Source organism: Ctenopharyngodon idella, chromosome 2 (genome assembly GCF_019924925.1).
Source record: "Ctenopharyngodon idella isolate HZGC_01 chromosome 2, HZGC01, whole genome shotgun sequence".
NCBI classification, from domain to species: Eukaryota; Metazoa; Chordata; class Actinopteri; order Cypriniformes; family Xenocyprididae; genus Ctenopharyngodon; species Ctenopharyngodon idella.
This window is the reverse complement of record NC_067221.1, coordinates 27,304,299-27,325,966: the sequence shown is the minus strand read 5'-3', so window position 1 is coordinate 27,325,966 and position 21,668 is coordinate 27,304,299. Positions and strand designations below refer to the sequence as shown.

At 37.6% G+C, this 21,668-nt stretch overlaps 1 protein-coding gene across 1 annotated transcript; it reads left to right on the top strand.

Annotated features, from left to right (window-relative positions):
- Positions 1-4,638: 4,638 nt before the first annotated feature.
- On the top strand, positions 4,639-20,850 carry LOC127504052 (B-cell receptor CD22-like). Its single transcript, XM_051878381.1, has 10 exons — positions 4,639-5,505; positions 6,296-6,364; positions 14,511-14,855; positions 14,954-15,202; positions 15,290-15,547; positions 15,629-15,877; positions 17,286-17,355; positions 17,466-17,505; positions 17,597-17,874; positions 18,057-20,850. The coding sequence occupies exons 1-10, from the start codon at positions 5,457-5,459 to the stop codon at positions 18,109-18,111; spliced, it is 1,662 nt and encodes a 553-aa protein (XP_051734341.1). The 5' UTR covers positions 4,639-5,456; the 3' UTR covers positions 18,112-20,850.
- Positions 20,851-21,668: the final 818 nt, after the last annotated feature.

The window sequence follows — 21,668 nt, the reverse complement described above, 5'->3', positions numbered from 1 at the left end:
CGACATAGGACCACCGATTAAGAACCACGATCACAGAAATCGCCACGATTGTTTCACAATGGCAATCTTTCGTCTGGGACAGCCAAAAATCGTGCAGTGTATCCCGGGCTTAAAACATGCAGAATAATGCAAGTGGATATTTAGGGCCCGAGCACTGATGGTGTGAGGACCCTATTGGAATTGCTCCGTTTATTACTATTCCGCTTCTTCTTCTTCTTCTTCTTCTTCTTCTCCCAAATGAGTCACATTTTTGAGGGCCTAAACGTGCTTGAAAACTCATGAAACTTTGCACACGCGTCAGAAGTGGCGAAATTTTACATCTGTTATGGGTCTCAGAATTAGGCGTGGCAAAATGGCTTGATAGCGCCACCTAAAAAATTTCAGCGAAGTGCCCCTCGCACCACGTTTTGCGTACAGGTATGAAATTTGGTAGACATATGTAACAGCTCAATCCTTACAAAAAAGTCTCCTGGTGCAAAATCTGAAAACCAACAGGAAGTGAGATATTTTGGATTTTGTCTGCAAAATTTTTGCACTTTTTGCCATTTCCAGGTGTTGTACTTTAATGAACTTAATCAGATCAATGTCATATTCGGTCAGTCTAATCTAAAGGCCTTTGCAATGTAATATTGCGAAGATCTAGAGTTTTCCCTGAAGGGTGTGTCTGTGGCGGCCTGACAAAGTTCGATGTTCCGCCATGAAACAGGAAGTTGTTTTAACTACGGCATACAATGTCCCATCTGCCCCAAACTTAATATGTTTTATTAGAGTCCTGGCCTGAAGACATCTACATGACAATATTCAGTTACAGTTATAGCGTCACCTGCGGGCAACAGGAAATTACATGTTTTACACTGTGATTAACTCCTCATAGAGATTTAACCAGAACCACATCATATATGGTTAGTCTAATCTCAATACCTTAGCGATGTTAAATTGCAAAGATCTTGAGTTTTCATTGGAGGGCGTGTCCGTGGCGGCCTGACAAAATCTGATATTTTGCCATGAAGGAGGAAGCTGTTGTAACTCAGGCATACAGTGTCTGATCTGCCCCAAACTTCACATGTGTGATAAGAGTCCTGGCCTAAAGATGCCTATATGTCAATATTCAGATAGTCATAGTGCCACCTGCTGGCAAAAGGAAATGGCATGCTTTACACTGTAATTCGCTCCCTGAAACACATTTCAATGTGCCACGAAGTACAAAACATACTAGAAATATGTTAAATCATGCAACATTTGGCTGAGTGCTAATGTATGCGATTAACGCCACGAAACAGGAAGTTGTTGTAACTCAGGCATACAATGTCCGATCTGCTCCAAACTTCACATGTTTGATAATAGTCCTGGCCTGAAGACATCTACTTGGCAATATTCAGAAACAGTTAAAGCACCACCTGTTGGCAGCAGGAAATTAATTTGCCATAATTCTCCTGTATTTACTCGCTTACATGCATGTCGCCCACTGTTCACTGTTTTCCTAAGGCCACCGGGTGGCGGTGAGCCCAGGTGCGAGGGCCCCTTCATCACTGCTTGCAGCTTTAAAGGGTTAGTTCACCCAAAAATGAAAATTCTGTCATTAATTACTCACCCTTGTGCCGTTTTACACCTGTAAGACCCTCGTTGATCTTCGGAACACAAATTAAGATATTTTTGTTTAAATCCGATGGCTTCCTGAGGCCTACATATGGAGCAATGACATTTCCTCTCTCAAGATCCATAAAGGTACTAAAAACATATTTAAATCAGTTCATGTGAGTACAGTGGTTCAATATTAATATTATAAAGCGACGAGAATATTTGTGGTGTGCCAAAAAAAACAAAATAAAGACTTATTTAGTGATGGCCGATTTCAAAACACTGCTTCAGGAAGATTCAGAGCGTAATGAATCAGCGTGTCGAATCATGATTCGGATCGCGTGTCAAACCGCCAAACTGCTGAAATCACGTGACTTTGGCGCTCCGAACTGCGGATTCGACGCGCTGATTCTGTGAAACCAGACCTTGTTTTTAACCCTTAAGTATCAGCATTGTTCATGTTTCTAATGAAAGGCAGAAAAAAGAAAACTCTTGTTGTACAATTTCACACTTTTCTGTCAATCAATAGATCAGAATAAAATCATAACAAATATAAAAGGACATTACATTTACAGTTTGCTAGAGAAAAATTATCTAGTCAGATTATTAAAAGGTTAGTTCACCCAAAAATGAAAATTCTGTCATTAATTACTCACCCTCATGTTGTTTCACACCGTAAGACCTTTGTTCATCTTCAGAACAAATTTTTTTTGGATGAAATCTGAGATTTCTCTCCCACCATTGACAGCTACGCAATTGAAACTTTGACGCTTCCAAAAGTTCATAAAGCGATAGTAAATTAATCCATAAGAATTGAGTGGTTTAGTCTACATTTTCTGAAGAGACTTTATCACTTTATATGATGAACAGATTTAATTTAGGCTTTTATTCACATATAAACATTGAACAGCGAACACGAGCAAAAGCTCAACTGAACCTGCTTGACGCGTAAAAAAATAAACCTCTTGTGGAAGCATAACATGAGAATGAACATCATTGGTTCTCGCACGTCTAGCGAACATGCTTGAGCTTCCGTTTACAACAACTGATGTGTAAGCTGATGAATGTTTTTTATGTAAATAAAAGGCTAAATTCAATCTGTTCATCATATAAAGCAATAGTGTGTCTTCAGAATAGTTGGACTAAACCAAATTTTAAAGAATTAGTTTTACAATCTCTTTATGAACGTTTTGAAGCGTCAAAGTTTCAATTGTGTAGCTCTCAATGAAGGAAGAGAAATCTCTCCGACTTCATCAAAAAGATCTTTATGTGTTTTCTGAAGATGAACGAAAGTCTTATGGGTGTGGAACGACAAGAGAGTGAGCAATTAATGACAAAGGGTTTGTGTCACAATCAGCTCCATAGTTCAGTAGTCAGGGCACTGATCAGGGAGTTGGCCATTTTAAGGGCTGTCTCAATCACAGAATCCTTCTAGGGCACTGAAACGTTCGCTCCCTAAAAAGTCCCACAATGCACCGTGAAAACCAGGGAGCATCGATGCTCACTATGCTCCTTTAACGGAAGTTCTGAAGCGCGAAACTTAAATCAGGTGAGCAAACTCACTACACATAATGACGCGCAATAGATGTTTTTTTTTTTTTAAATACAAACCATTATTTTATTATATTTAAGCATACATTGCTAGACAGGTAATGAATAATCTAGCTAACATTTAATATTTATTTATGGCTGAAATGTTGCATGTATAGGCTATGTAACAAGCAAAGTATTTATCATAAAGTACTTTAGATAACATTACAAGTAATGACAGAAAAGTTATCAGCTCTGCTTTTGTTCATAAATACCAGTAGTGATGTTGTACAATGAAGACATTGTCACGTCGCCGGGAATAGAGTCATAAGTGTCCCAATGTGTAGTGAGCCAGCGTCCTTTACTGTCCTTACCAGTGCCCGAATTCGTGTACACGACATACTGATTGACGAGCTCAGGAGCTGATTGAGACAGACCCATAATTTTCATTTTTGGGTCTATCCTAGCCCTTTAATATAATGATTATAATTCTACTCAAAATTACACTGGCAATCTTGCTGATGTTCTTAACAACAACAAAAAATAAACAAGTCCTTAATATGTAGTAGGCTAACTTACGTTTCAACTTGAGGTTGGTTCTAATATCTTATTCAACGATGAAAATGGTTCCAACTGAAGCCACTTCGTGAGTGACTAACCGACACACACTGAAAGCCGAACTGGAATATTTAATATGGGTGGAGCGGAGCGACAGACATTCCCCTCCTCGCTCAGAGCGTCATGTAACGAACCGCTGGAGCTCCACTCCGGGATTTCAATCTCCCGCTCGGAGCGTTGTAGCAGCCGTCAAGAGAGAACGCGGGCGAAATTATTTTCAAAAACGTGCTTTCTGCAATACGAGTTTACATTATCTTATTTGTAGCTTTCGCGTGAGTAGGAAGAGGAGTACAGCTATGTAGGACGTATTATGAGCGGCGGGCGACGTTACACGATGTTGGTATGGGCAACGGTTATTATATAGATTTAACCACTGAAATTAGTGATCGACCAATCAGAATCAAGTATTCTAGCTAGCCGTGTAACTATAAAAGATCGCATGAGATGAACTGGTCATTTTAATGCTGAAGACAAACCTAAATACTTAAAATCCACAATCACAAACAAAACACTTAACAAACTTTTCTTTTCTGCATTTCACTGTAACGTTACTGCATTGTGTACTGCAAAAATAGTTGGCTCTTTTGACACATAATATTCAGTGACGTTAAGTGCATTTAAATGTCATTTAGAAGTCAAATTGTGTCCAGATTCTAGAGATTCAGATATTCTGTAAATTAATAATTGCTCAATAAAAAAATAATATTGCAAAAACAGCTAACTGTAGATGTATATCATTTACACCATGATAATTGTGAAGCAAAAAACTATACATTTTGCAAATGGAAATAATAGTTTTTTTTATGTAATGTTAAGCAGTTTTCATATGCTATGTGAATCAGTGATTTTGTTCTCCATGTCTTTGCACCACCTGCTGGTGACACTTGTTTGCACTTCTTTAGTTATTCGAACTGACAGACATCTCTTCATCTAATGAGAGAGTGAATGTGTTTGCATGAGCAGCAGTGAAGTTAAAGTGCTGGAGGTGACGATCATGAAGTTTAGAGGTGAGTGTTATTGCCAGTATTAATTTAACATGTATTTTACATGTAATTTAACATATATGCAGTGCAGTAGGCCTTCAGTCTAGTTAGTGGAATGACAAATCCCACTCCCTCCTGCAACAAATTCCCTCCTTGGTTTTCATGAATTATAAAGTGTTAATGTTGTGGTTCTCTTAAAGCTTTGTGGAGCAAGGGTCAGTGAGTGTCTGTGTTGTACAGGATACAGCTTCTGTCAGATCAAGATTTGCATAAAGGCTTAATGCAGTTCACAGGCCTCTTATCAACACACAAAAGAGGAAGTGAGACTTAAGGGTTAGTAAGTATGATCTTATGAAGTCCCGTCAAACTCATTCAGTTAACTTAAAGAAAAAAGGATCATGGTTGCATTTGTTCACTCCACAGAAACTCAGTATCTGAGACAATCCTGTCTGTGAAGAAATAAAAGTTTAACGGCATGTGAAAATCACGCACATCTTAAAGAAACACTTTGAAAATGTGAAGTATTTTGCATGTTCTCGACTCTTTTCGGTTCCTCTTTCTTTCTTCATTTGGCTAATTCTCATGCTCTGAAGGATGCTGCTTTATTTCATTTAGTCCATTTTATGATGTATTTTCTTATATTACAAAAAGTATTTTTTGAACAATTTTAACCTGAAGCAGCAAGTGAGGGTAAAATGTACTTGAAAAGAGGAATATAAAGAGTTCGTCTTCAAGAGAAATCATTTTATGGTTGTACACCTCTGTTCTCACTGCAGCGTTTCAGTGCTGAAAAACGGTAAGAGAATTTCTCTGTAGTTTGTAAGTTACATTTTAAAAGTAAAACAGGAATTAACCTCGTTATCTACATGTGTTCATGCTGCATGTTTAAAAATGCAAACGTTCAGATGTTGCATTAATAAAATATCAGGTCGAGATTTTTTTATATTTTTACAGATTTCTAAGATGGAAACTCCTTCAGTATTTATCAGTATTTTTATTTGTTGACTACATTAAACTTTACACAAATTTGGCCTTTACCTCATGGGTGAATCTCAAAAAAAAAAAAAAAAAAAAAAAAAAAAAAAAATCCAAGTCATGTTTTACCTGAGAGAAGAAAAAAAAAAGATTTAGCATAAAATCTTGTTTTTAAAGGCTGTTATTTTTACTGTCATGAAAATAATCAGTCTCACTTTATATTAGGTGGTCTTAACTACTATGCACTTACATCAAAAAAATAAGTACTCATTATGTTCACACTTTTGCTGCTATTGATGTGGATACGGGTAAGGTTAGGGACAGGTTTAGTCGTATGGGTAGGTTTAAGGGTGGGTTAAGGTGTAAGTGAAGGGTCAATAGTGTAATTATAAATGTAATTACAGAAATTAATTACATGTAATTGCATGCAGGTATTTTTTAATATAAGTACAATGTAAAAACTTGTGCATTGTATCAAATTATTAATTTAAATGTAAGTACATAGTAGTTAAGGCCGCCTAATATTAAGTGGGACCAAATAATCTTACACTTTCATGAGATTCTCCTTCACAGAAGCTAAAATAAGTGACTGTATATTGATTGTGTTGTAGGTGTTGCTATGGTGATGTCAGTCAGAATGGCTCCTCCTCTTCCTCTGATCTTTCTGATCATGATTCATGGTGAGTCTCTGCAACAGAAACACTGAAGAGAGGTTTCTTTTTTTTTTTTTAACTGTGTATTTATTAAACTTTTTTTATAATCAGAAAACTGTTATATAATATTATTTAGAATAGAATATTAATAATGAAAATTGAATGAATAAAACAAAAAGTAAATTAAAAAAAAAAAAAAAATGCATATACAAAATTAAAATAAATGCACAAGTCCCTGACAGCTGTCAGGGATTGTGCTGATAGAACTCACACGAACATGAAGGGAATGAAGATAAGGCTGACTTTAATAAATCCACAGGCATAGTGTAATGACGGGTCGGCAGAATGAGGATCCATTTGCAGCTTTATTAAGATAAACACCAAAGCAGACAGGGGCAAAGGCAGAGACATAAACAGGGGCAGGCAATGGTCGAGGCAGGCGGCAGACAAACACAGTAGAGTCACAGGCAAGGATCAGGGCAGGCAGCAAACAAACACAGTCCAAATAACAGGCAAGGATCAGGGCAGGCAGCAAACAAACACAGTCCAATAAACAGTCCAACGGCAACAGAAATACAATCCACAAGAAAACGCTCAGTAGTGATCACCGGGGCAAATCAAGACTTCGCAAAGGGTGTGTGTGTGTGTGTGTGTCTTATATAGTGTGAGTGTAATGAGGTGCAGGTGTGTGTGCAATCAGTCCCAGGAATGAGGGCCTATGGGAAACGTAGTCCGAATGTTAACCAGTCAATATTCAGGTGACGGCTCCCTCCGGTGGTGCGGAGGAGGAGGCGCGAGAGCCACATTCGTGACACATAGAGGGTAACACACATCCGTACACAAACGAGACCCGACAACAATGAACAGAAACCAGGGAACTAAATACACAGACGAATTAACTAATAATGACAAACAGCTGTGAGGAACGTGATGAGTGTCCATGCTGACTGATTGTGGTGGGAAACTAGACAAAGGAAACACATGTGACTGAAGGTATCAAACTAAAAGTCCATGAAAAGGAAACTAACTGAACAAAACCGTGACAACAGCACTTCAGAGAATACAGCACATACCAATACATCATCTGCATGGTTCAAACATTAATATATATTAAAGCTAATTCCTTTATATGTTTCAATTAATGCAGTTTCAAATATGCTGTAATTTTATCAAATAAATATATATATATATATATATATATATACATATATATATATATATATATATATATATATATATATATTAGGGTGGGAATCTTTAGGCACCTCATGATCCGATCCGATTCCAAAACGATTCTTGATCCACTTTTTTTTCTTATTAATTACTTTTTAAATAATTACTAGTTTGAAATTTTTAAATATAAGCTAGGCTTTAAACAGCTTCAAAACATAAAAGCAAGTAGTCTACTAAATAATAATATAGAGGAACAACGAAACATTACAAGCAATAAACAAAGAGTGCTTTCAGTATTTAAGAGTATCTGAACGTTTTCAATTCAAAAGCTGTGAGGGATTTTTCTCTTTCTCAGCTTTACGGTTGTTTGATTATTACTGATGTCATCATAGACAGCGGAAGAATAAGCTGCATTCACAATAATGCATAGATCTCTTTTGAAATATAAGATGTTTTTGTCTGTTTAATCCCTTTAGACATCTAGCTGGCTGTGTTTACATTAATTTCGCGTCATAAAAGCATTTTGAGATGCAAGTAGGCTACATTTAAACACTTAAACGGAGTCGCACACAGCCACTTGCGCGAGCGCCCTTCACAAAGCGCACGTGTATATTGAAAGCAGCCTTCTGTCAGTGAGTTATAAAATGTAAGCCCATAGCACTCCAAACAACATAAACGATGCCTTCGTAGAGCATTTGCAAGGCCTACTGGCGGGCGAGAACGCAAGCTGCAAGCGCGTTTCTCTCACAGCGCGTATCCTGTGCAATGATGAACCACGCCAATGTCCGCGCGCATGTAATTCGCTCTAGCTTTTCCAAACTGTATGAAAGATTAATTTATAGAAGGTTCGAGTGGTGTGTGTGTGAAAGGAAATGGAAACAAGCACAATACGGTTGTTTCTGACGGTGTGTGTCCACTGGCGTGGAGCGAGCGTAGCGTATTCAGTTCATTCCTATGGAAGTTGAGCATCTTCAGGCTCACGAGGCTCAACCTCCGTATGAATGAATTGAAAACGTTCGCTCTGTTCCGCGCCGGTGGACATGCACCGTAAGAACGTGCAGCGTCATCTCGCAACTGCGGTTAAAAATAAGCTTAGAATCGATTCTAAAATTCTTAGAGTCAATCCAGAATCGTTGAAGAGAGAATTGCGCTTTTTTTCTCCCACCCCTAACACCCCTGGACACGTTGTGTCCATTCTGTCACAGTAGGTCCATGCACCTTCATCCAGTTCACAGTGATTATCTTCGTAGCTGCCATTAATAATATATGTAATACAAATAAGTGGGATTTACTGAACTGATCAGAGGGGAAACAATCAAGCAGAAAAAAATACTGGGTGCATTGGTATATCTCTTCCTAAAACTTTTCATTTCTCTTTTTTCCCTTGCTAATACACTTGTATTTTGGAGCATTCCCAGGATATATGCACATAGTCCCTGACCTTCCAACAATCTCTCCAGCATTGTGATAATGGCAAAGAACTGTCAAATTTGGCAACCACCAATGGAACTCTGAAGATTCTCATTTTCATTTTCCAATTAAATTCCTTTCACATTGGACTGCTAATACCCTTATGACAGCTGGCACATACATTTATCCACATCTCAACCTCTATTATAGTATTTAACTCTAATTCTAATTTCTTTTCATATTAAATGTGTCATTAGATTGGTCCTGCATTAACTTCCTATAAATAAGTGCTATATGATTTTTAGTTGGTAGATCTATTCAATAATATTAATAAAATATTTTTCAGCATTTGCTGGAGTTCCATTAATTATGTCCCAGTGTCGTAATTGTAAATATCTAAAGAAAGCATTAGATCTCAATGTAAACCTATCACATAATTGAGAAAAAGATCATGGTCTCCACATCAATAAGCTGATTAATTATAAACCTCTCTCTTCCCATCTACTAAAGACACTGGACTCTATCATACACCTGGCGCAATGTGGCGGCAGGTGCAACGCAAGTATTTTTTGCTAGTTTCAGCCCGATGCAGATCATTTTTCACGTCCTGCGGCACGTTGTTTATATAGCAAATGCGTTTGTGCCTATTTGTGCGCCCATGGGCGTGCTGGTCTGAAAACAAGGTGTGTTCAGGCGCATTGTTGGCGTATTGCTATTTTGAGGCAACTGAAATAGATGGTGGATGGTGCAATGGTGCAATTTTTTTTTTTTTTTGTTATTTAAAGAGCGCGTTAGTAATATGCGCCTATAGGCGTGCATACACTCTGCTTGTTACACACACAGGGATGGGCAGCAGCACACAAACATGCCAAATATTAAAAATAAAAAGATTAATATGTAAAAGATTATTATTGTGTGCGTAAAGATAAAAATGCTTTGGTGGAATCCGGCTTGTCCCGTAGATGGTCTGCTTGCGTGCTTTAAAGGGTTAGTTCACCCAAAAATGAAAATTCTGTCATTAATGTCCTTCAGGACTGTGTTTAACATCCCTGCACTAGTGGCTCAATACTAAGTGCAAATAAGACTGGAGACACAGCGTCTCCCTGACGAGTTCCCCTACTCTGAGCAATGACCATTAACTCCAACTCTTGATTTGTAAAGTATCATGAAATCCCATATACTTCCAGAAACACCCAGTCCACCCTATTAAATGCTTTCTCAGCATCTAAGCTGAGTTAAAAGTTTCATATCCTGAAATAGTAGGCTTAATGTTCTATAAGCCATACATTCCATAGAGTCTTTTCCAGTTTTATGAATTACAGTAATAATTGCGTCAGACCATGAGTTCGGGGCGGTCTTCATTATGCAGTAGATAGTTAAACACCTTACATAAATTAGGAGCCAATCTGTTTACAGATGCTTTATAAAATTCCTTGAGTAATCCGTCTACCCCAGGTGACTTATTGTTTTTAAAATTGCAATAGTCTCCCTTATTTCTTCTTCTGCAATAGGGGATATCATTTCCTTTGCTTTTTCTTCTGTTTATTTATTTAATTCAATTGGTCTCATTTTTTTTTTTTTTTTCCTTTTTCTCCTTATTTATTAATTTCTGGCCTTCATATATTTTTTATAATAATCTTATATAATATGGTTGTGTTAGCGTTGTTGAGGTATTTGGGTGTTTGATTTTTTTCTTTAAAAAATATACTTATAAATACGCTACTGAGGCTTCTGAAGTCGTTTTTGTGAGAAAATTTTACTTCCACATCTGAAAAATGCCAAACCAGAAGTGACGTAACAGGAGGGAGTACGGTCAATTTAAACAATAGGAAAACAATGGATTGCAATGACAGTTCGGACGTTGAGGAAATTGTAAATGTTTATTCATACTTGTATGATGGACCACAGCCATACAATTAGCCTGATATGCGGCCAAGAGAGCAGGGACAGGCCAGGATTATGCCCAGTTCAGACTACACAATTTTAGCCTGATTTTGCCATGATTTTCTTGACGTAGGGTGTCGTGGGGATTCGTAAATGACAATGGGCATCGGTACGCAAGATTCAATCTTTTCATCTCGTGCAGTGTGTCATAGTGGACTACAACCGATGCTGAGCTATCCAGATATGTGTCCATTTTTAGGCTTTTCTGGCGACAAGACAGAGCAAAACACGCTGCTAGCCATTGTTTGTTTACACTCACAGCGCCTTCTGTCAGTCGATAGTCCCGCCTTCTCGATGACAACATGCACATGGTTAAAGACGGCACGCGATGAATGGTCGGGTAGCAACGTGTAGTCAGACATGTTTCTTGTCCATGACACAACAAGATTTTAGAAGTGAAAATCGTAGAATCTGACACAGTGACTATCATGACCGACAAAAATATTGTGTAGTGACAGAACAACGGTCAGAGGAGACAGGTTAAGTTGTGGTGTGAAGAGAACCAGTAGAGAACAGGGCAGGAGACCGGTGTTAGCTTATAGATACACGTTATCTAATGATATTTAACACTGTGCTCAGATCACAATATTGTACAGATTATTATCATGTATCAGACAACAGCAAAGCTAGTATTGGTCATCTAGGAGTATTCATACTTACCAATAACAGAAACTAAAAAGCTTTGATCAGGCGTATGTCACACTCGTTAATATCCTTACACATTAACGTTACGTGATATAGCGGTTTCTCATCACGACTGATTTGGAAGTTAGCAGAAGTAAAAAAAAAAAAAAAAAAATGTTTTCGTCGAGCTGCATCCCTGACGGATCCATGACCATCATGTCTTCCGCCGACGGCCGAACCACAGACAGTATAGTGTTATTGTATGTGTTTCATGTTACACTTTATTCATTAATTCTGTGTTATGAGTTTATTTCGTGTCGATTGACTGATAGTGTGAGGATGTATATGACGCCATGAGTATGTAGTTGAGTGAACTTGAATGTACATACATGGCATGAATGAAATTGGAGTATTTAAAATTCAAAACTGTTTTGAAAAGTGTGAGACTGTATGCTTTTGTGTTAATGTACATAATCTGTATTCATCAATGTTGAAATTGATTCATGTAAAAACAACAGTGAAGAAACATCGCGTGTGGAAGTTTATTTATTTAATATCATACTTTACAGGAGTATTACAATGTTGAACTCCATCATATGGCCGAAATGATAATCCTCCAATCTAAAGTGAATGCTACACACCACCCTGTTTTTCGGAGCAGATGCAGAAGTGAAGTCCCGTCTCTTCACCTGCACAAAACGCACCCAGGCACAGAAGATAGCACTGTCCTTTTTCTTGTTACCTGTGGACTCGATGTCCTGACAGGCTGGAGTTTGTGCAACTTCCACAGACACTAATAAACCATGACGATGTACAAAATACAAAAACTGCCGAAAACACACTGACCCATGACCACTCCTGCTGCATACCAACCTTATCTGCACTTAGTCAACCCAGAGCCCGGCGAACAACTCCCGTGACGTAAAATGACGCGATGTTAAAAAAAAAAAAAAAAAAAAAATGTTTTTTACAAACAGTCAAAGAAACGTTCATTTTATCTACTAAATTTGTACCCTCGTATCCTGTAAATCCTGCACTAACTTTTCATGTAGTATTTTTGTACAAGGTTATATATTCAGTTTGGAAAAAAAAAAAATTAACTTGCAATATGTTCTTTAAATGTATGCATCTCTACAAAGAGCCAGTCTCTTCTATAATTTAACCAGAGTTTACTCACATTCTGAAGCAGAAATATCCAGTTTAAAGGCACACTATGTAGATTTTCGCTGCTAGAGATCGCTTATTCAAAACAAAGGCGTAGCTTGATGACGCAGAGATTGAGCGCGGATTTTTGGGAGATGTCGTCTTCACCTCACAGCTGGTGGAAAAGTACATGAGTGAGATTATGAAGCAGAGCAGGACCGAGTGTTGTGAGAGCAGAAACGAGGCAGATGGAGCGATTGTTAATGAGAGACGAACACAACACATGCCTCGTGAGCTGTGGAGATTTTATTATGCCGCAGTCGCCGCTTCCGCTTCTTCTGGTCAAGCGTATGTGGGGTAACACAGTGCTGTTTATCATATTAGAAACATTTGTGTTGAAAGTTGTATGCTACTCTGCATTCGCTCGGCGGCTACTATGAGACACTTGTTGCACACTGCAGTAAGCTAGATCGATATTAGTCATGGTAAAACATGGTACTTCACTGTAAATCAAGAAAACAAGATTTAAACAATAAGACTTACTGTGTTGAGCTATATAACATGATTAGTTTTTTATCTATAAATGTAACCAAACAGTTGCTCACCTGTCTAATAAAACACATAATATATTAAAGCATCTTTGGTGTTTCCATGGTTTCTGCAAAATAAAACCGGAAACTGAGGGAAATGCAGGTATAATGTCATTGATAGGTGACTCACAGACACGATTCTTGTCCTGGTTAATATTGCTTATTTCTCTGGATTTAAACATTCTTGGAAACATTTGGGATAATGTAAGTACACAAGTCAAAAAAATATATAACATTGTTCTAGTGGTTTTTGGATATTTTAATTAAATTTTTTTACATATTTTGCCTTTAAATGTACTGCTTACATATTTTGAACGATTCACTCCTTCTGCAAAAATGCTTGAAGATCCGCATCAGACAACAACGCTGTGCTCGATCCACGTCCACCTTGCACTGAACATCTTGCCTTCGATATTTCTCTTACTTGTCATTCTTGTTTGTCCACTCGAACTTTTATTCCCAGGTCCCGCAATGGTAATGCAGCATCCATCAGGGTAAGGAAAGTTTTTACTCCCATCTCCAGGTAGATCCTTATTTATAATGGATAGACACACTCACTGCGTTCGCACATTCTTCAGTTTGAGCTGTTTCTTTATGTCTCGCACCTGTGCTCTTTTCCTCTGCAACTCAGGCGTGTAGTCGTTGCCAAAGTAGATGTGTTTCGCGTTGTACAGGACCTGTTTCTGTGACCAGGCTTGTTATCCTTAACAGCATAGTCCAGGAATCTCACTATTATCGATCTAGGAGGTGTGGCGGGGTATTTTGGTTTGGCTGCAAGTGCCCTGTGTGCCCTTCCGATCTTTATATCTATGTCCTGAGGTAGCTGTAGAGCTGTGGTGAGCAGACCCATAACAAATTCTGCTGTGTTTTCTCCTTCACAGTCCTCTGGAACTTGATATATTCTTAGATTATTCCGGTGAAGTCTGTTTTGCGAGTCTTCGCATCTACCTGTGAGATCTGCTTCACGTTCCAGGAGATATCGGAGTGCTCTTTCGTGCCTCATCCCAGTCTCCTCAGCAGCTAGATCCGTTCCTACATCTCCCCGATTCTGCTCTCCAAACCATTTATTTTGCATTTTAAGTCCTGAACCGAGGTCTCCAATTTTGTCAGTGATATTTTCATTTATCTATGCCCCTCTTGATTTTCTTTTCTTAATGATTTCAGTTCTTCCATCACTTCAGAAAGTTCGGGAGCATGCGGGCTAGATTTGGCATGTCAAGCAGAGCTAGGTCATTTTTTATTGCAAAAGTCACTGCTATTTTGTCAGCTATATAAATTCTGTGTTTCAGGTGTTTCTAGTGCTGATTGGGGTGTGAGTTACAGTCCTTCACACATCTGTGCACTAAAGGACTCATCAGTAATAATGAGCTGCACTTATACATACCCTACTGGATATCAGATCATGAGAGTGTTCTGGACCAAAGGCCCTATACAACAGGGTGTAGAGCTTCTAGATCTGTCTAACGACACTGAATACAGTCAGAGGCTTCAGTATCTGGGAGATAAACAGCAGAACTGCACCATCAGACTGAGTGTGACACTGAAGGATTCACACGAGTACTATTTCAGATTCATCACTGATAAACCTGATGGTAGATGGACTGGTGTTCCAGGAGTGACTCTTACTGTCACAGGTGACTTTCATGAGGTTTCTCTCTTCTTCTGTGCTTTACGTTGAATAATAATCAGTGTATGACAGCAGCACTAGATATAATGTGTGTGTTGTGTTCAGATCTTCAGGTGGAGTCTCCTGAGAGAGTGACAGAGGGAGATTCAGTCCGTCTGACATGTAAAAGCAGCTGCACTCTGACTGACAGAGCAACATTCATCTGGTACAGAAACTCACAGCCATTAACTGAGAGAAGAGACAGAAACAATGAACTCCTGCTGCAGTCAGTCAGAAGAGAGGATGCAGGCAGATATAGCTGTGCTGTACACGGACACAATCACATCTCTCCTGCTGTTGAGCTCAATGTCATGTGTGAGTACAGATTCATTAGTTCTTTTTAAAAACTGGAGATTGTGTTTGAATGAGATTATTTAAGGATTTAATTTTTGGCCTTTTCAGATCCTCCAAAGACCGTCTCAGTGTCCATCAGTTCATCTGGTGAAATAATGGAGGGAGATTCAGTGACTCTGAGCTGCAGCAGTGATTCAAACCCTCCTGCTCTGAACTTCAGCTGGTTTAAAGGAGGAACGTTTGTAAGATCTGGAAGAATCTACAACATCTCAAAGATCAGCTCTGATGACAGTGGAGAATACAAGTGCAGATCCATCAATGAACATGGAGAGAAATACTCTGATAATGTGACTTTAAACATCATGTGTGAGTTAATGATGCTTCAACAAACAAACTAGTGGATTAACAATCCAAAAATATGAATATAGTTTCTTTTGTCTGTTTTAGACCCTCCCAGGAACGTTTCAGTGTTGATAAACGGATCTGGTGAAATAGTGTCAGGAGATTCAGTGACTCTGATCTGCAGCAGTGATTCAAACCCTCCTGCTCTGAACTTCAGCTGGTTTAAGGAGAATGAAAGCTCAGCTGTTGGATCTGGACAGAGTTTCAGTGCACTACAGAGTGGACGCTTCTACTGTCAGGCTCACAATCAACATGGATCTCAGAGATCAGACGCTGTAACTGTCATTGTACATGGTGTGTATCAGTCATATTCCAAAACAGAACATGCACGTGACAATACTGCAATATTCTATGATTATAAGAATACATAATTTCTTAAAACAACTTCAAAGTCTCATCTAGTTTATGTGCTTTTTAAATTACTATGCTTGGAAAATAACTACAATAGTACAGTAAAAAAAAAAAAAAAAGTTTTTTTACAGAGCTGTCTGCTCTCTAATCACTCTCATAGTGCTTTAATGTCATACACCGATCAGTCTGTGCAGCGCCTCTTCAAGTCAAACACACTTATTGTCTTCTCTCACATGACTTTTCACTTGGATCTCATGATTCTCACTTTATATTCCCCCCTGGTGGTCGCTGTTGGATGGCGCTACTCAGTGGTGGACAAAGTACACAAATCAAGTACTTGAGTAAAACTACAGATACATATTATAAAATATTACTCAAGTGAAAGTATTTAGTGGTCCTTTTCAATTTTACTTGAGTGAAAGTACAAAAGTACTTGATTTTTAATGTACTTGAGTAAAAAAGTACTAATTGATGAATGTTTATTTTGTAATTTTATATAGGCCACTTATATAATTTAATTTTATATTATGTATTTTATATAATCCTATTGCTCAAAATAATTATGTCAAATATGTCAAATAGCCAGCACTATAGTCAGTGAAGATTAGTGGATGCAGATACATAATATGTAATGTGTGTTGAAAAACAATATAAAAACAGATGAAACATATAGGGCTAAATACATCACATTTTAAGAAATTGCTACAGCAGCGGGGAAGATGAACGTGCATGCGTTATTGTAATTTGTGTTAGAGTTGCACGATTCTGGATAAAATGAGAATCAAGATTTTAAAAATATTTAATTATTTGAATTATTTAAAAAATGGGTTTGAATGAATGATTCAATGACTCACTCATAACTACTTCACTTGTTTCATTACTGGATGAATCAATGTTTTTGAACAAATCTTTTGAATAAATCATTCAATATCAAATACATATTAACAGTCTTGTCGCCTCCTAGTGGCGTAACGATGAAGTTGCTCAAAATAAAAATACTCGAGTAAAGAAAAGATACTTGAAAAATGTACTTAAGTACAGTAACGAATTAAAAATACTTCGTTACTGTCCACGACTGGCGCTACTTTACAAAATCGCTGTTTGATTTCTTAATAATCGTATTTTATAGGCTAATCTTGTTTTCTTTTGTTTTTGTATTGTCAATTAAACATTATTTTGTTTAAGGTGGCACTGTCTCCCCGCCTCAGTCACAAGATCTTTGACTATGGAGATAAACATGAGTGTGTTGAAATGCTGCCATCCTCCTGGATTTATAAATCACTAGGATTTATTGTTTGTTTCTGTGGTTCTAGACAATGATAAAAACAATGTCCTGTCACTTGTCTTGTAGAAAGGAAGTTTCTTTATGCAGTTGCTGGATTCGCTGGAGGTTTAATCTTCATTTTCATCATTGTGTTCATGTAAGTTAATTCTGTCAAAAAGCACATTAGTATACCAAGCTGATTATTTTTTATAAACAAATTTAAATTTTTAGATAATTAGATAATTTTTAGATATTTTTTTATTGCAGAAGGAAAAAACACAAAGCTGATCACATCCAACAAAAGCGGGTAAATCAAATTATCAAATGACAAATGCAAAAAACCACCCTGTTATACTCAAAGCTTTTCTTTAATAAAGTGTCATTTTCTCTTATTTTAGGATGATCTGTATGTCAACGTAACAGGCAGAGTATCAGCTCATGATGGGGTTCAGTCTGAATCTGATGCTGCAAATCAAAACGACGCCCTGTACGCCTTAATTACCCTCAGCAATTTCACTGGCGATCAGACTAAAGGAAAAGCTTCTGATTCTGAAGATACAGACGAGATCCAGTATGCGACTGTCTTGCATCACAGAAACAAAGAGTTGAACAGACCGGAAGAGAACGAAAGCCAGTATGGCAATATCAGGACATACCAGAGTGATGCTGCCATGAGGTGAGAAACAAAATCATGACATGTTCATGACATATTAAAACATATTTAGAATTTAATCAAAGAACTTTTGAGCCTCGTCCAGTTTTAATTTAGCTCCTGTTTTGGTTGAGGTTGTATTTGTAGTCAGTACTGATCTGTAAAGGTCATTGATGCCTATATCTCTTAATGTATTGATTTCACAGATCTGCTGATCAGATCATGGAGGATCAATCGGTGATTTACAGCACAGTCAAATGATCAACAGATTTCCATGATAACAACTCCCTCATGTGGTTGGACTGTGGCTCTGCTGATGCTGGATTTTCATTACTCCCATTTAGCTTTAATTAAGAGCTGCTTTGGCTTATTGTTTTCTTTTCTCTCTCTCACATGTGCACCGGTTGTCTGATTGTGATGTTTGTTGAAGTCCTAAATTATTCATCTAGTTTGTACAAAATCTAGAGAGCCTCCTTTCAAAGTGTTGTTTAAAGAATTTTGGTCTGATTAATTAGAGGCCAAGCAAAGAATGTGCGTAGGTACCTGTTGTATCCGTTTGCATTCTTCTTATTATTCTTCTTCCTTTTCTTTTTCTTCCGCTCTGGAAGTCTATGGCAGCCCATAGAACCGCTTGTGGGAAAGTTATGAAATTTGGCACACTGATAAAGGACAGTCATTAACCACAGCTAATATGGAATCTCTAGCTTAATCCCTCTAGCGCCACCACCTGTTCAAAGTTTCATTCACGTTTATGCTAATAACTTTTGAACCATAACGGCTAGAAATGGCATTTTGAATTTTGTGAAAAAAATATTTTTTCGAACTCGTCCTAGGCGGTTTGTCAGATTTTCACCAAAATTGGCTCACAGTATCTTTAGACCATGCTGCCAAATTGTTATTAAAAGTTTTTCGATCTCGTCCTGTTATCGTGAAATTTGCAAACAAATTTTATGTAGCGCTTGTGAAAATAGATGTGAGGCTATATCTCCACAACGCTTTATCGCATTTGGACCAAACTTGGAACATGTCCTCACAAGCATGATCTGAGGCAATGTGCAGTGTTTCGGTACAGCGCCACCTGCTGGTCCAGAGATATGAAAAATCATAAAAGTGGTCTCATAAGATTAGGAGCAACATGCCGAGTCCAGTGATATCTAATTTTTCTATGTCGGCCATTTTGGGCGTTGACCATTTTGAATTTTGCTGAAAAATGCTGTATTTCATGAAAGCATGAACATATCGTTACGAAAATTGGTATGGGTCATCAGCACAATGCCTGAAGACGTCTGTGAAGTTTTGGACCAGCACCATCTAGTGGTGAAAAAAAATTATTTACATGCATGAAACGTGGTATGCCATTGTTACCATACCCTGAAGGTACTCAAAAAAATTAAAGACAGCACCACGTTGTGGTCAGAAGTTATAATGAAATTTAAAAAAAAAAAAAAAAAATGATAAAAGCTTTTGATTCATATTGTATGGAGCCCCGCACATGATATGCTGGAAAAAAAAAATAGTAGGCTAAATCGTGCGCACGATTTACTAATTTGTTCCCTCGATTTACGAATTGGTTCCCTCGATTTACTAAATCATGCGCACAATTTACTATTTCATTCCCTCGATTTATAAATCATGCGCATTATTTATAAATTGAGGGAACGAAATAGTAAATCGTGTGCACGATTTAGCAAATCAAGGGAACGAATTAGTAAATCAATATAACGAATTAGTAAATTGTGCGCACAATTTACTTTTTTTTTTCTTGCATGTCATGTGTGGGACTCCGTAATATTGTCATGAAACTGGTCTTAATGGACTCTCTGGGTCACGCCGAGAACACAGATACCAGTGTTGCCATAGTTGGCCAAGCTTCCTGTCCGTCATTTTGATTTTCTTTAAAAACCTACTTTTTCAAACTCCTCCTAGACTGTTAGTCTGATTTGTACCAAATTCATGTCAGATCATCTTCAGAACAGTCAAACAAAAAGTTATGGATTTCATGTTGATAGATGAAACAGTTTTCATATACTGCATCGACAAATTCGATGGAATGAAGCCAAAAGACTCTGAGGCTATATCTCTGCAATGCTTTGTCATATTGACACCTACTGTGACCACACCACATCAGTTTGGACACAGCGCCACCTATTTGTTGAAAGTGATAACCATTAAATTATATTATTAGTGATTTAGTATTAATGCTTTTTCAGCCATCTTGCCTACAAACATCTTAAAATGTCTTTAATTGCTCATTGTTGCAGTTGGTCTGACACAGCCATGGTGGCATGACTTATCATGCCTTCTTTGTGCTTGGGCCTTTAATCGCTGCTTGCAGCTTTATTTTTAACTGCAACTGTCTGTTGGAGATATCTTTTGGCGATAAAAAGACATCTAGAGACACTTCTGACAAAAACGTGCAAACAGAAATTATTTGTCAAAACCTTTTCTCTGAAATTATAAAATTTTCAGCCAAAGCTCATCTATATACTCTGTGAGCACATTTATCTTAAAGGGTCGTGAAACCCAAAAATACATTTTCTGAGATTTCAATAGTTATGTGTGTTTAACATCATAGTTACTATCTGTTAGTTTTAATCATAAGAGAAAATGTGTTAATTTTAAGCCTTTTGGTAATTTGGTACTATTTTCATTCTCCAGGTTTAAATTTGTCTTTGTGTCAGCGTCACAGGACGTGACGTTTTCTTATACTAAAGTCTCATGAACAATTATAAGACACTGATAAGTTATTGGTGTACTATATATAGTAAAAAAGTTATTAAAGATGCAACAGCACGTTCATATGTATTTTTGATGGAGAGTACAAATGTGAACGGCTGTGCATTTATTTGGGCATTAAATTATAGCTATCACAGGATATGTATTTGTGTAATTTACGGTGAGCTTACAAAACCATGTATGCTTATTGTTTTGCGTAATGGTAAATTGCAGCATGCATTTGTGGGAAGCTTTGAGAGCTAAATAAAACTGTCTGAATCAGAAGATGTTGCTGTGTTGTCTGTCTCCCCTCTTCCCCCTTCACTCCGCAGCTCACCACACACTTTTGTAGCATTTTTTAAAACCATGGTAAGAATAGACTGGTGCTGAAACAGGGGGTTTCATAGATACTAGTTGACCTGACTGGGCAGAAGTTTGAACCAGCAAACGTATATCACCTTATATAGCAGTCATTTCTCCTTCACATCCTCTTGCAGTAATGGCATCAGACAGCTCATATCTGTTTACGCGTGGTCAAGCACCAAAATTAGTTGCCCACTGAAAGTATAAACATCAAGTTTACCTGTGAGAACAATGCAGATGACAATTTAAAGTTTTTCCATTGTTACATGAAATTAATTATTGCTATCTCAAAGCTTTCAGACCAGTTTTTGACATTCAAATCTATTAATAACATTGGCATTGGTTGGTAATTCGTCTGCAGACTAAATTGTCACTATAGCTTCCGCTGGTCAGGGAAGTGAAACCTTCCTATTTTCATACGTGAACGTGTACGTGCTTTGAAAAAATTGCATCCTAAAAATGTGCTTTATGTCTAATGTCTAAAATAATAGATGGGTAACATGCACATGCAACTGATTTTTATTGTTACCAATGAAACTGAAACTGAATTTATTAAATAATCTTATATATATGCAAAATTATAACAGCATGTCATAAATAGTCACATGTTCATAGTGACGCAAGCCACAAAACTTTCTGAAGATGAACCAGTCACTGAAAATGACTCACGTCTATGTGCAACAGGAAACACTACAGTCACCATCAGTTTGCCTTTTATTGGGATTTCACAGCATCTATGA

Bases quoted from the DNA above. Each gene is read 5' to 3' on its own strand.
- LOC127504052 (XM_051878381.1), top strand. From the start codon at position 5,457: ATGGTTGTACACCTCTGTTCTCACTGCAGCGTTTCAGTGCTGAAAAAC. The intron at 15,548-15,628 runs GTGAGTTAATGA...TGTCTGTTTTAG, and splicing joins TGTGACTTTAAACATCATGT to ACCCTCCCAGGAACGTTTCA. The intron at 17,506-17,596 runs GTAAATCAAATT...CTCTTATTTTAG, and splicing joins ATCACATCCAACAAAAGCGG to GATGATCTGTATGTCAACGT.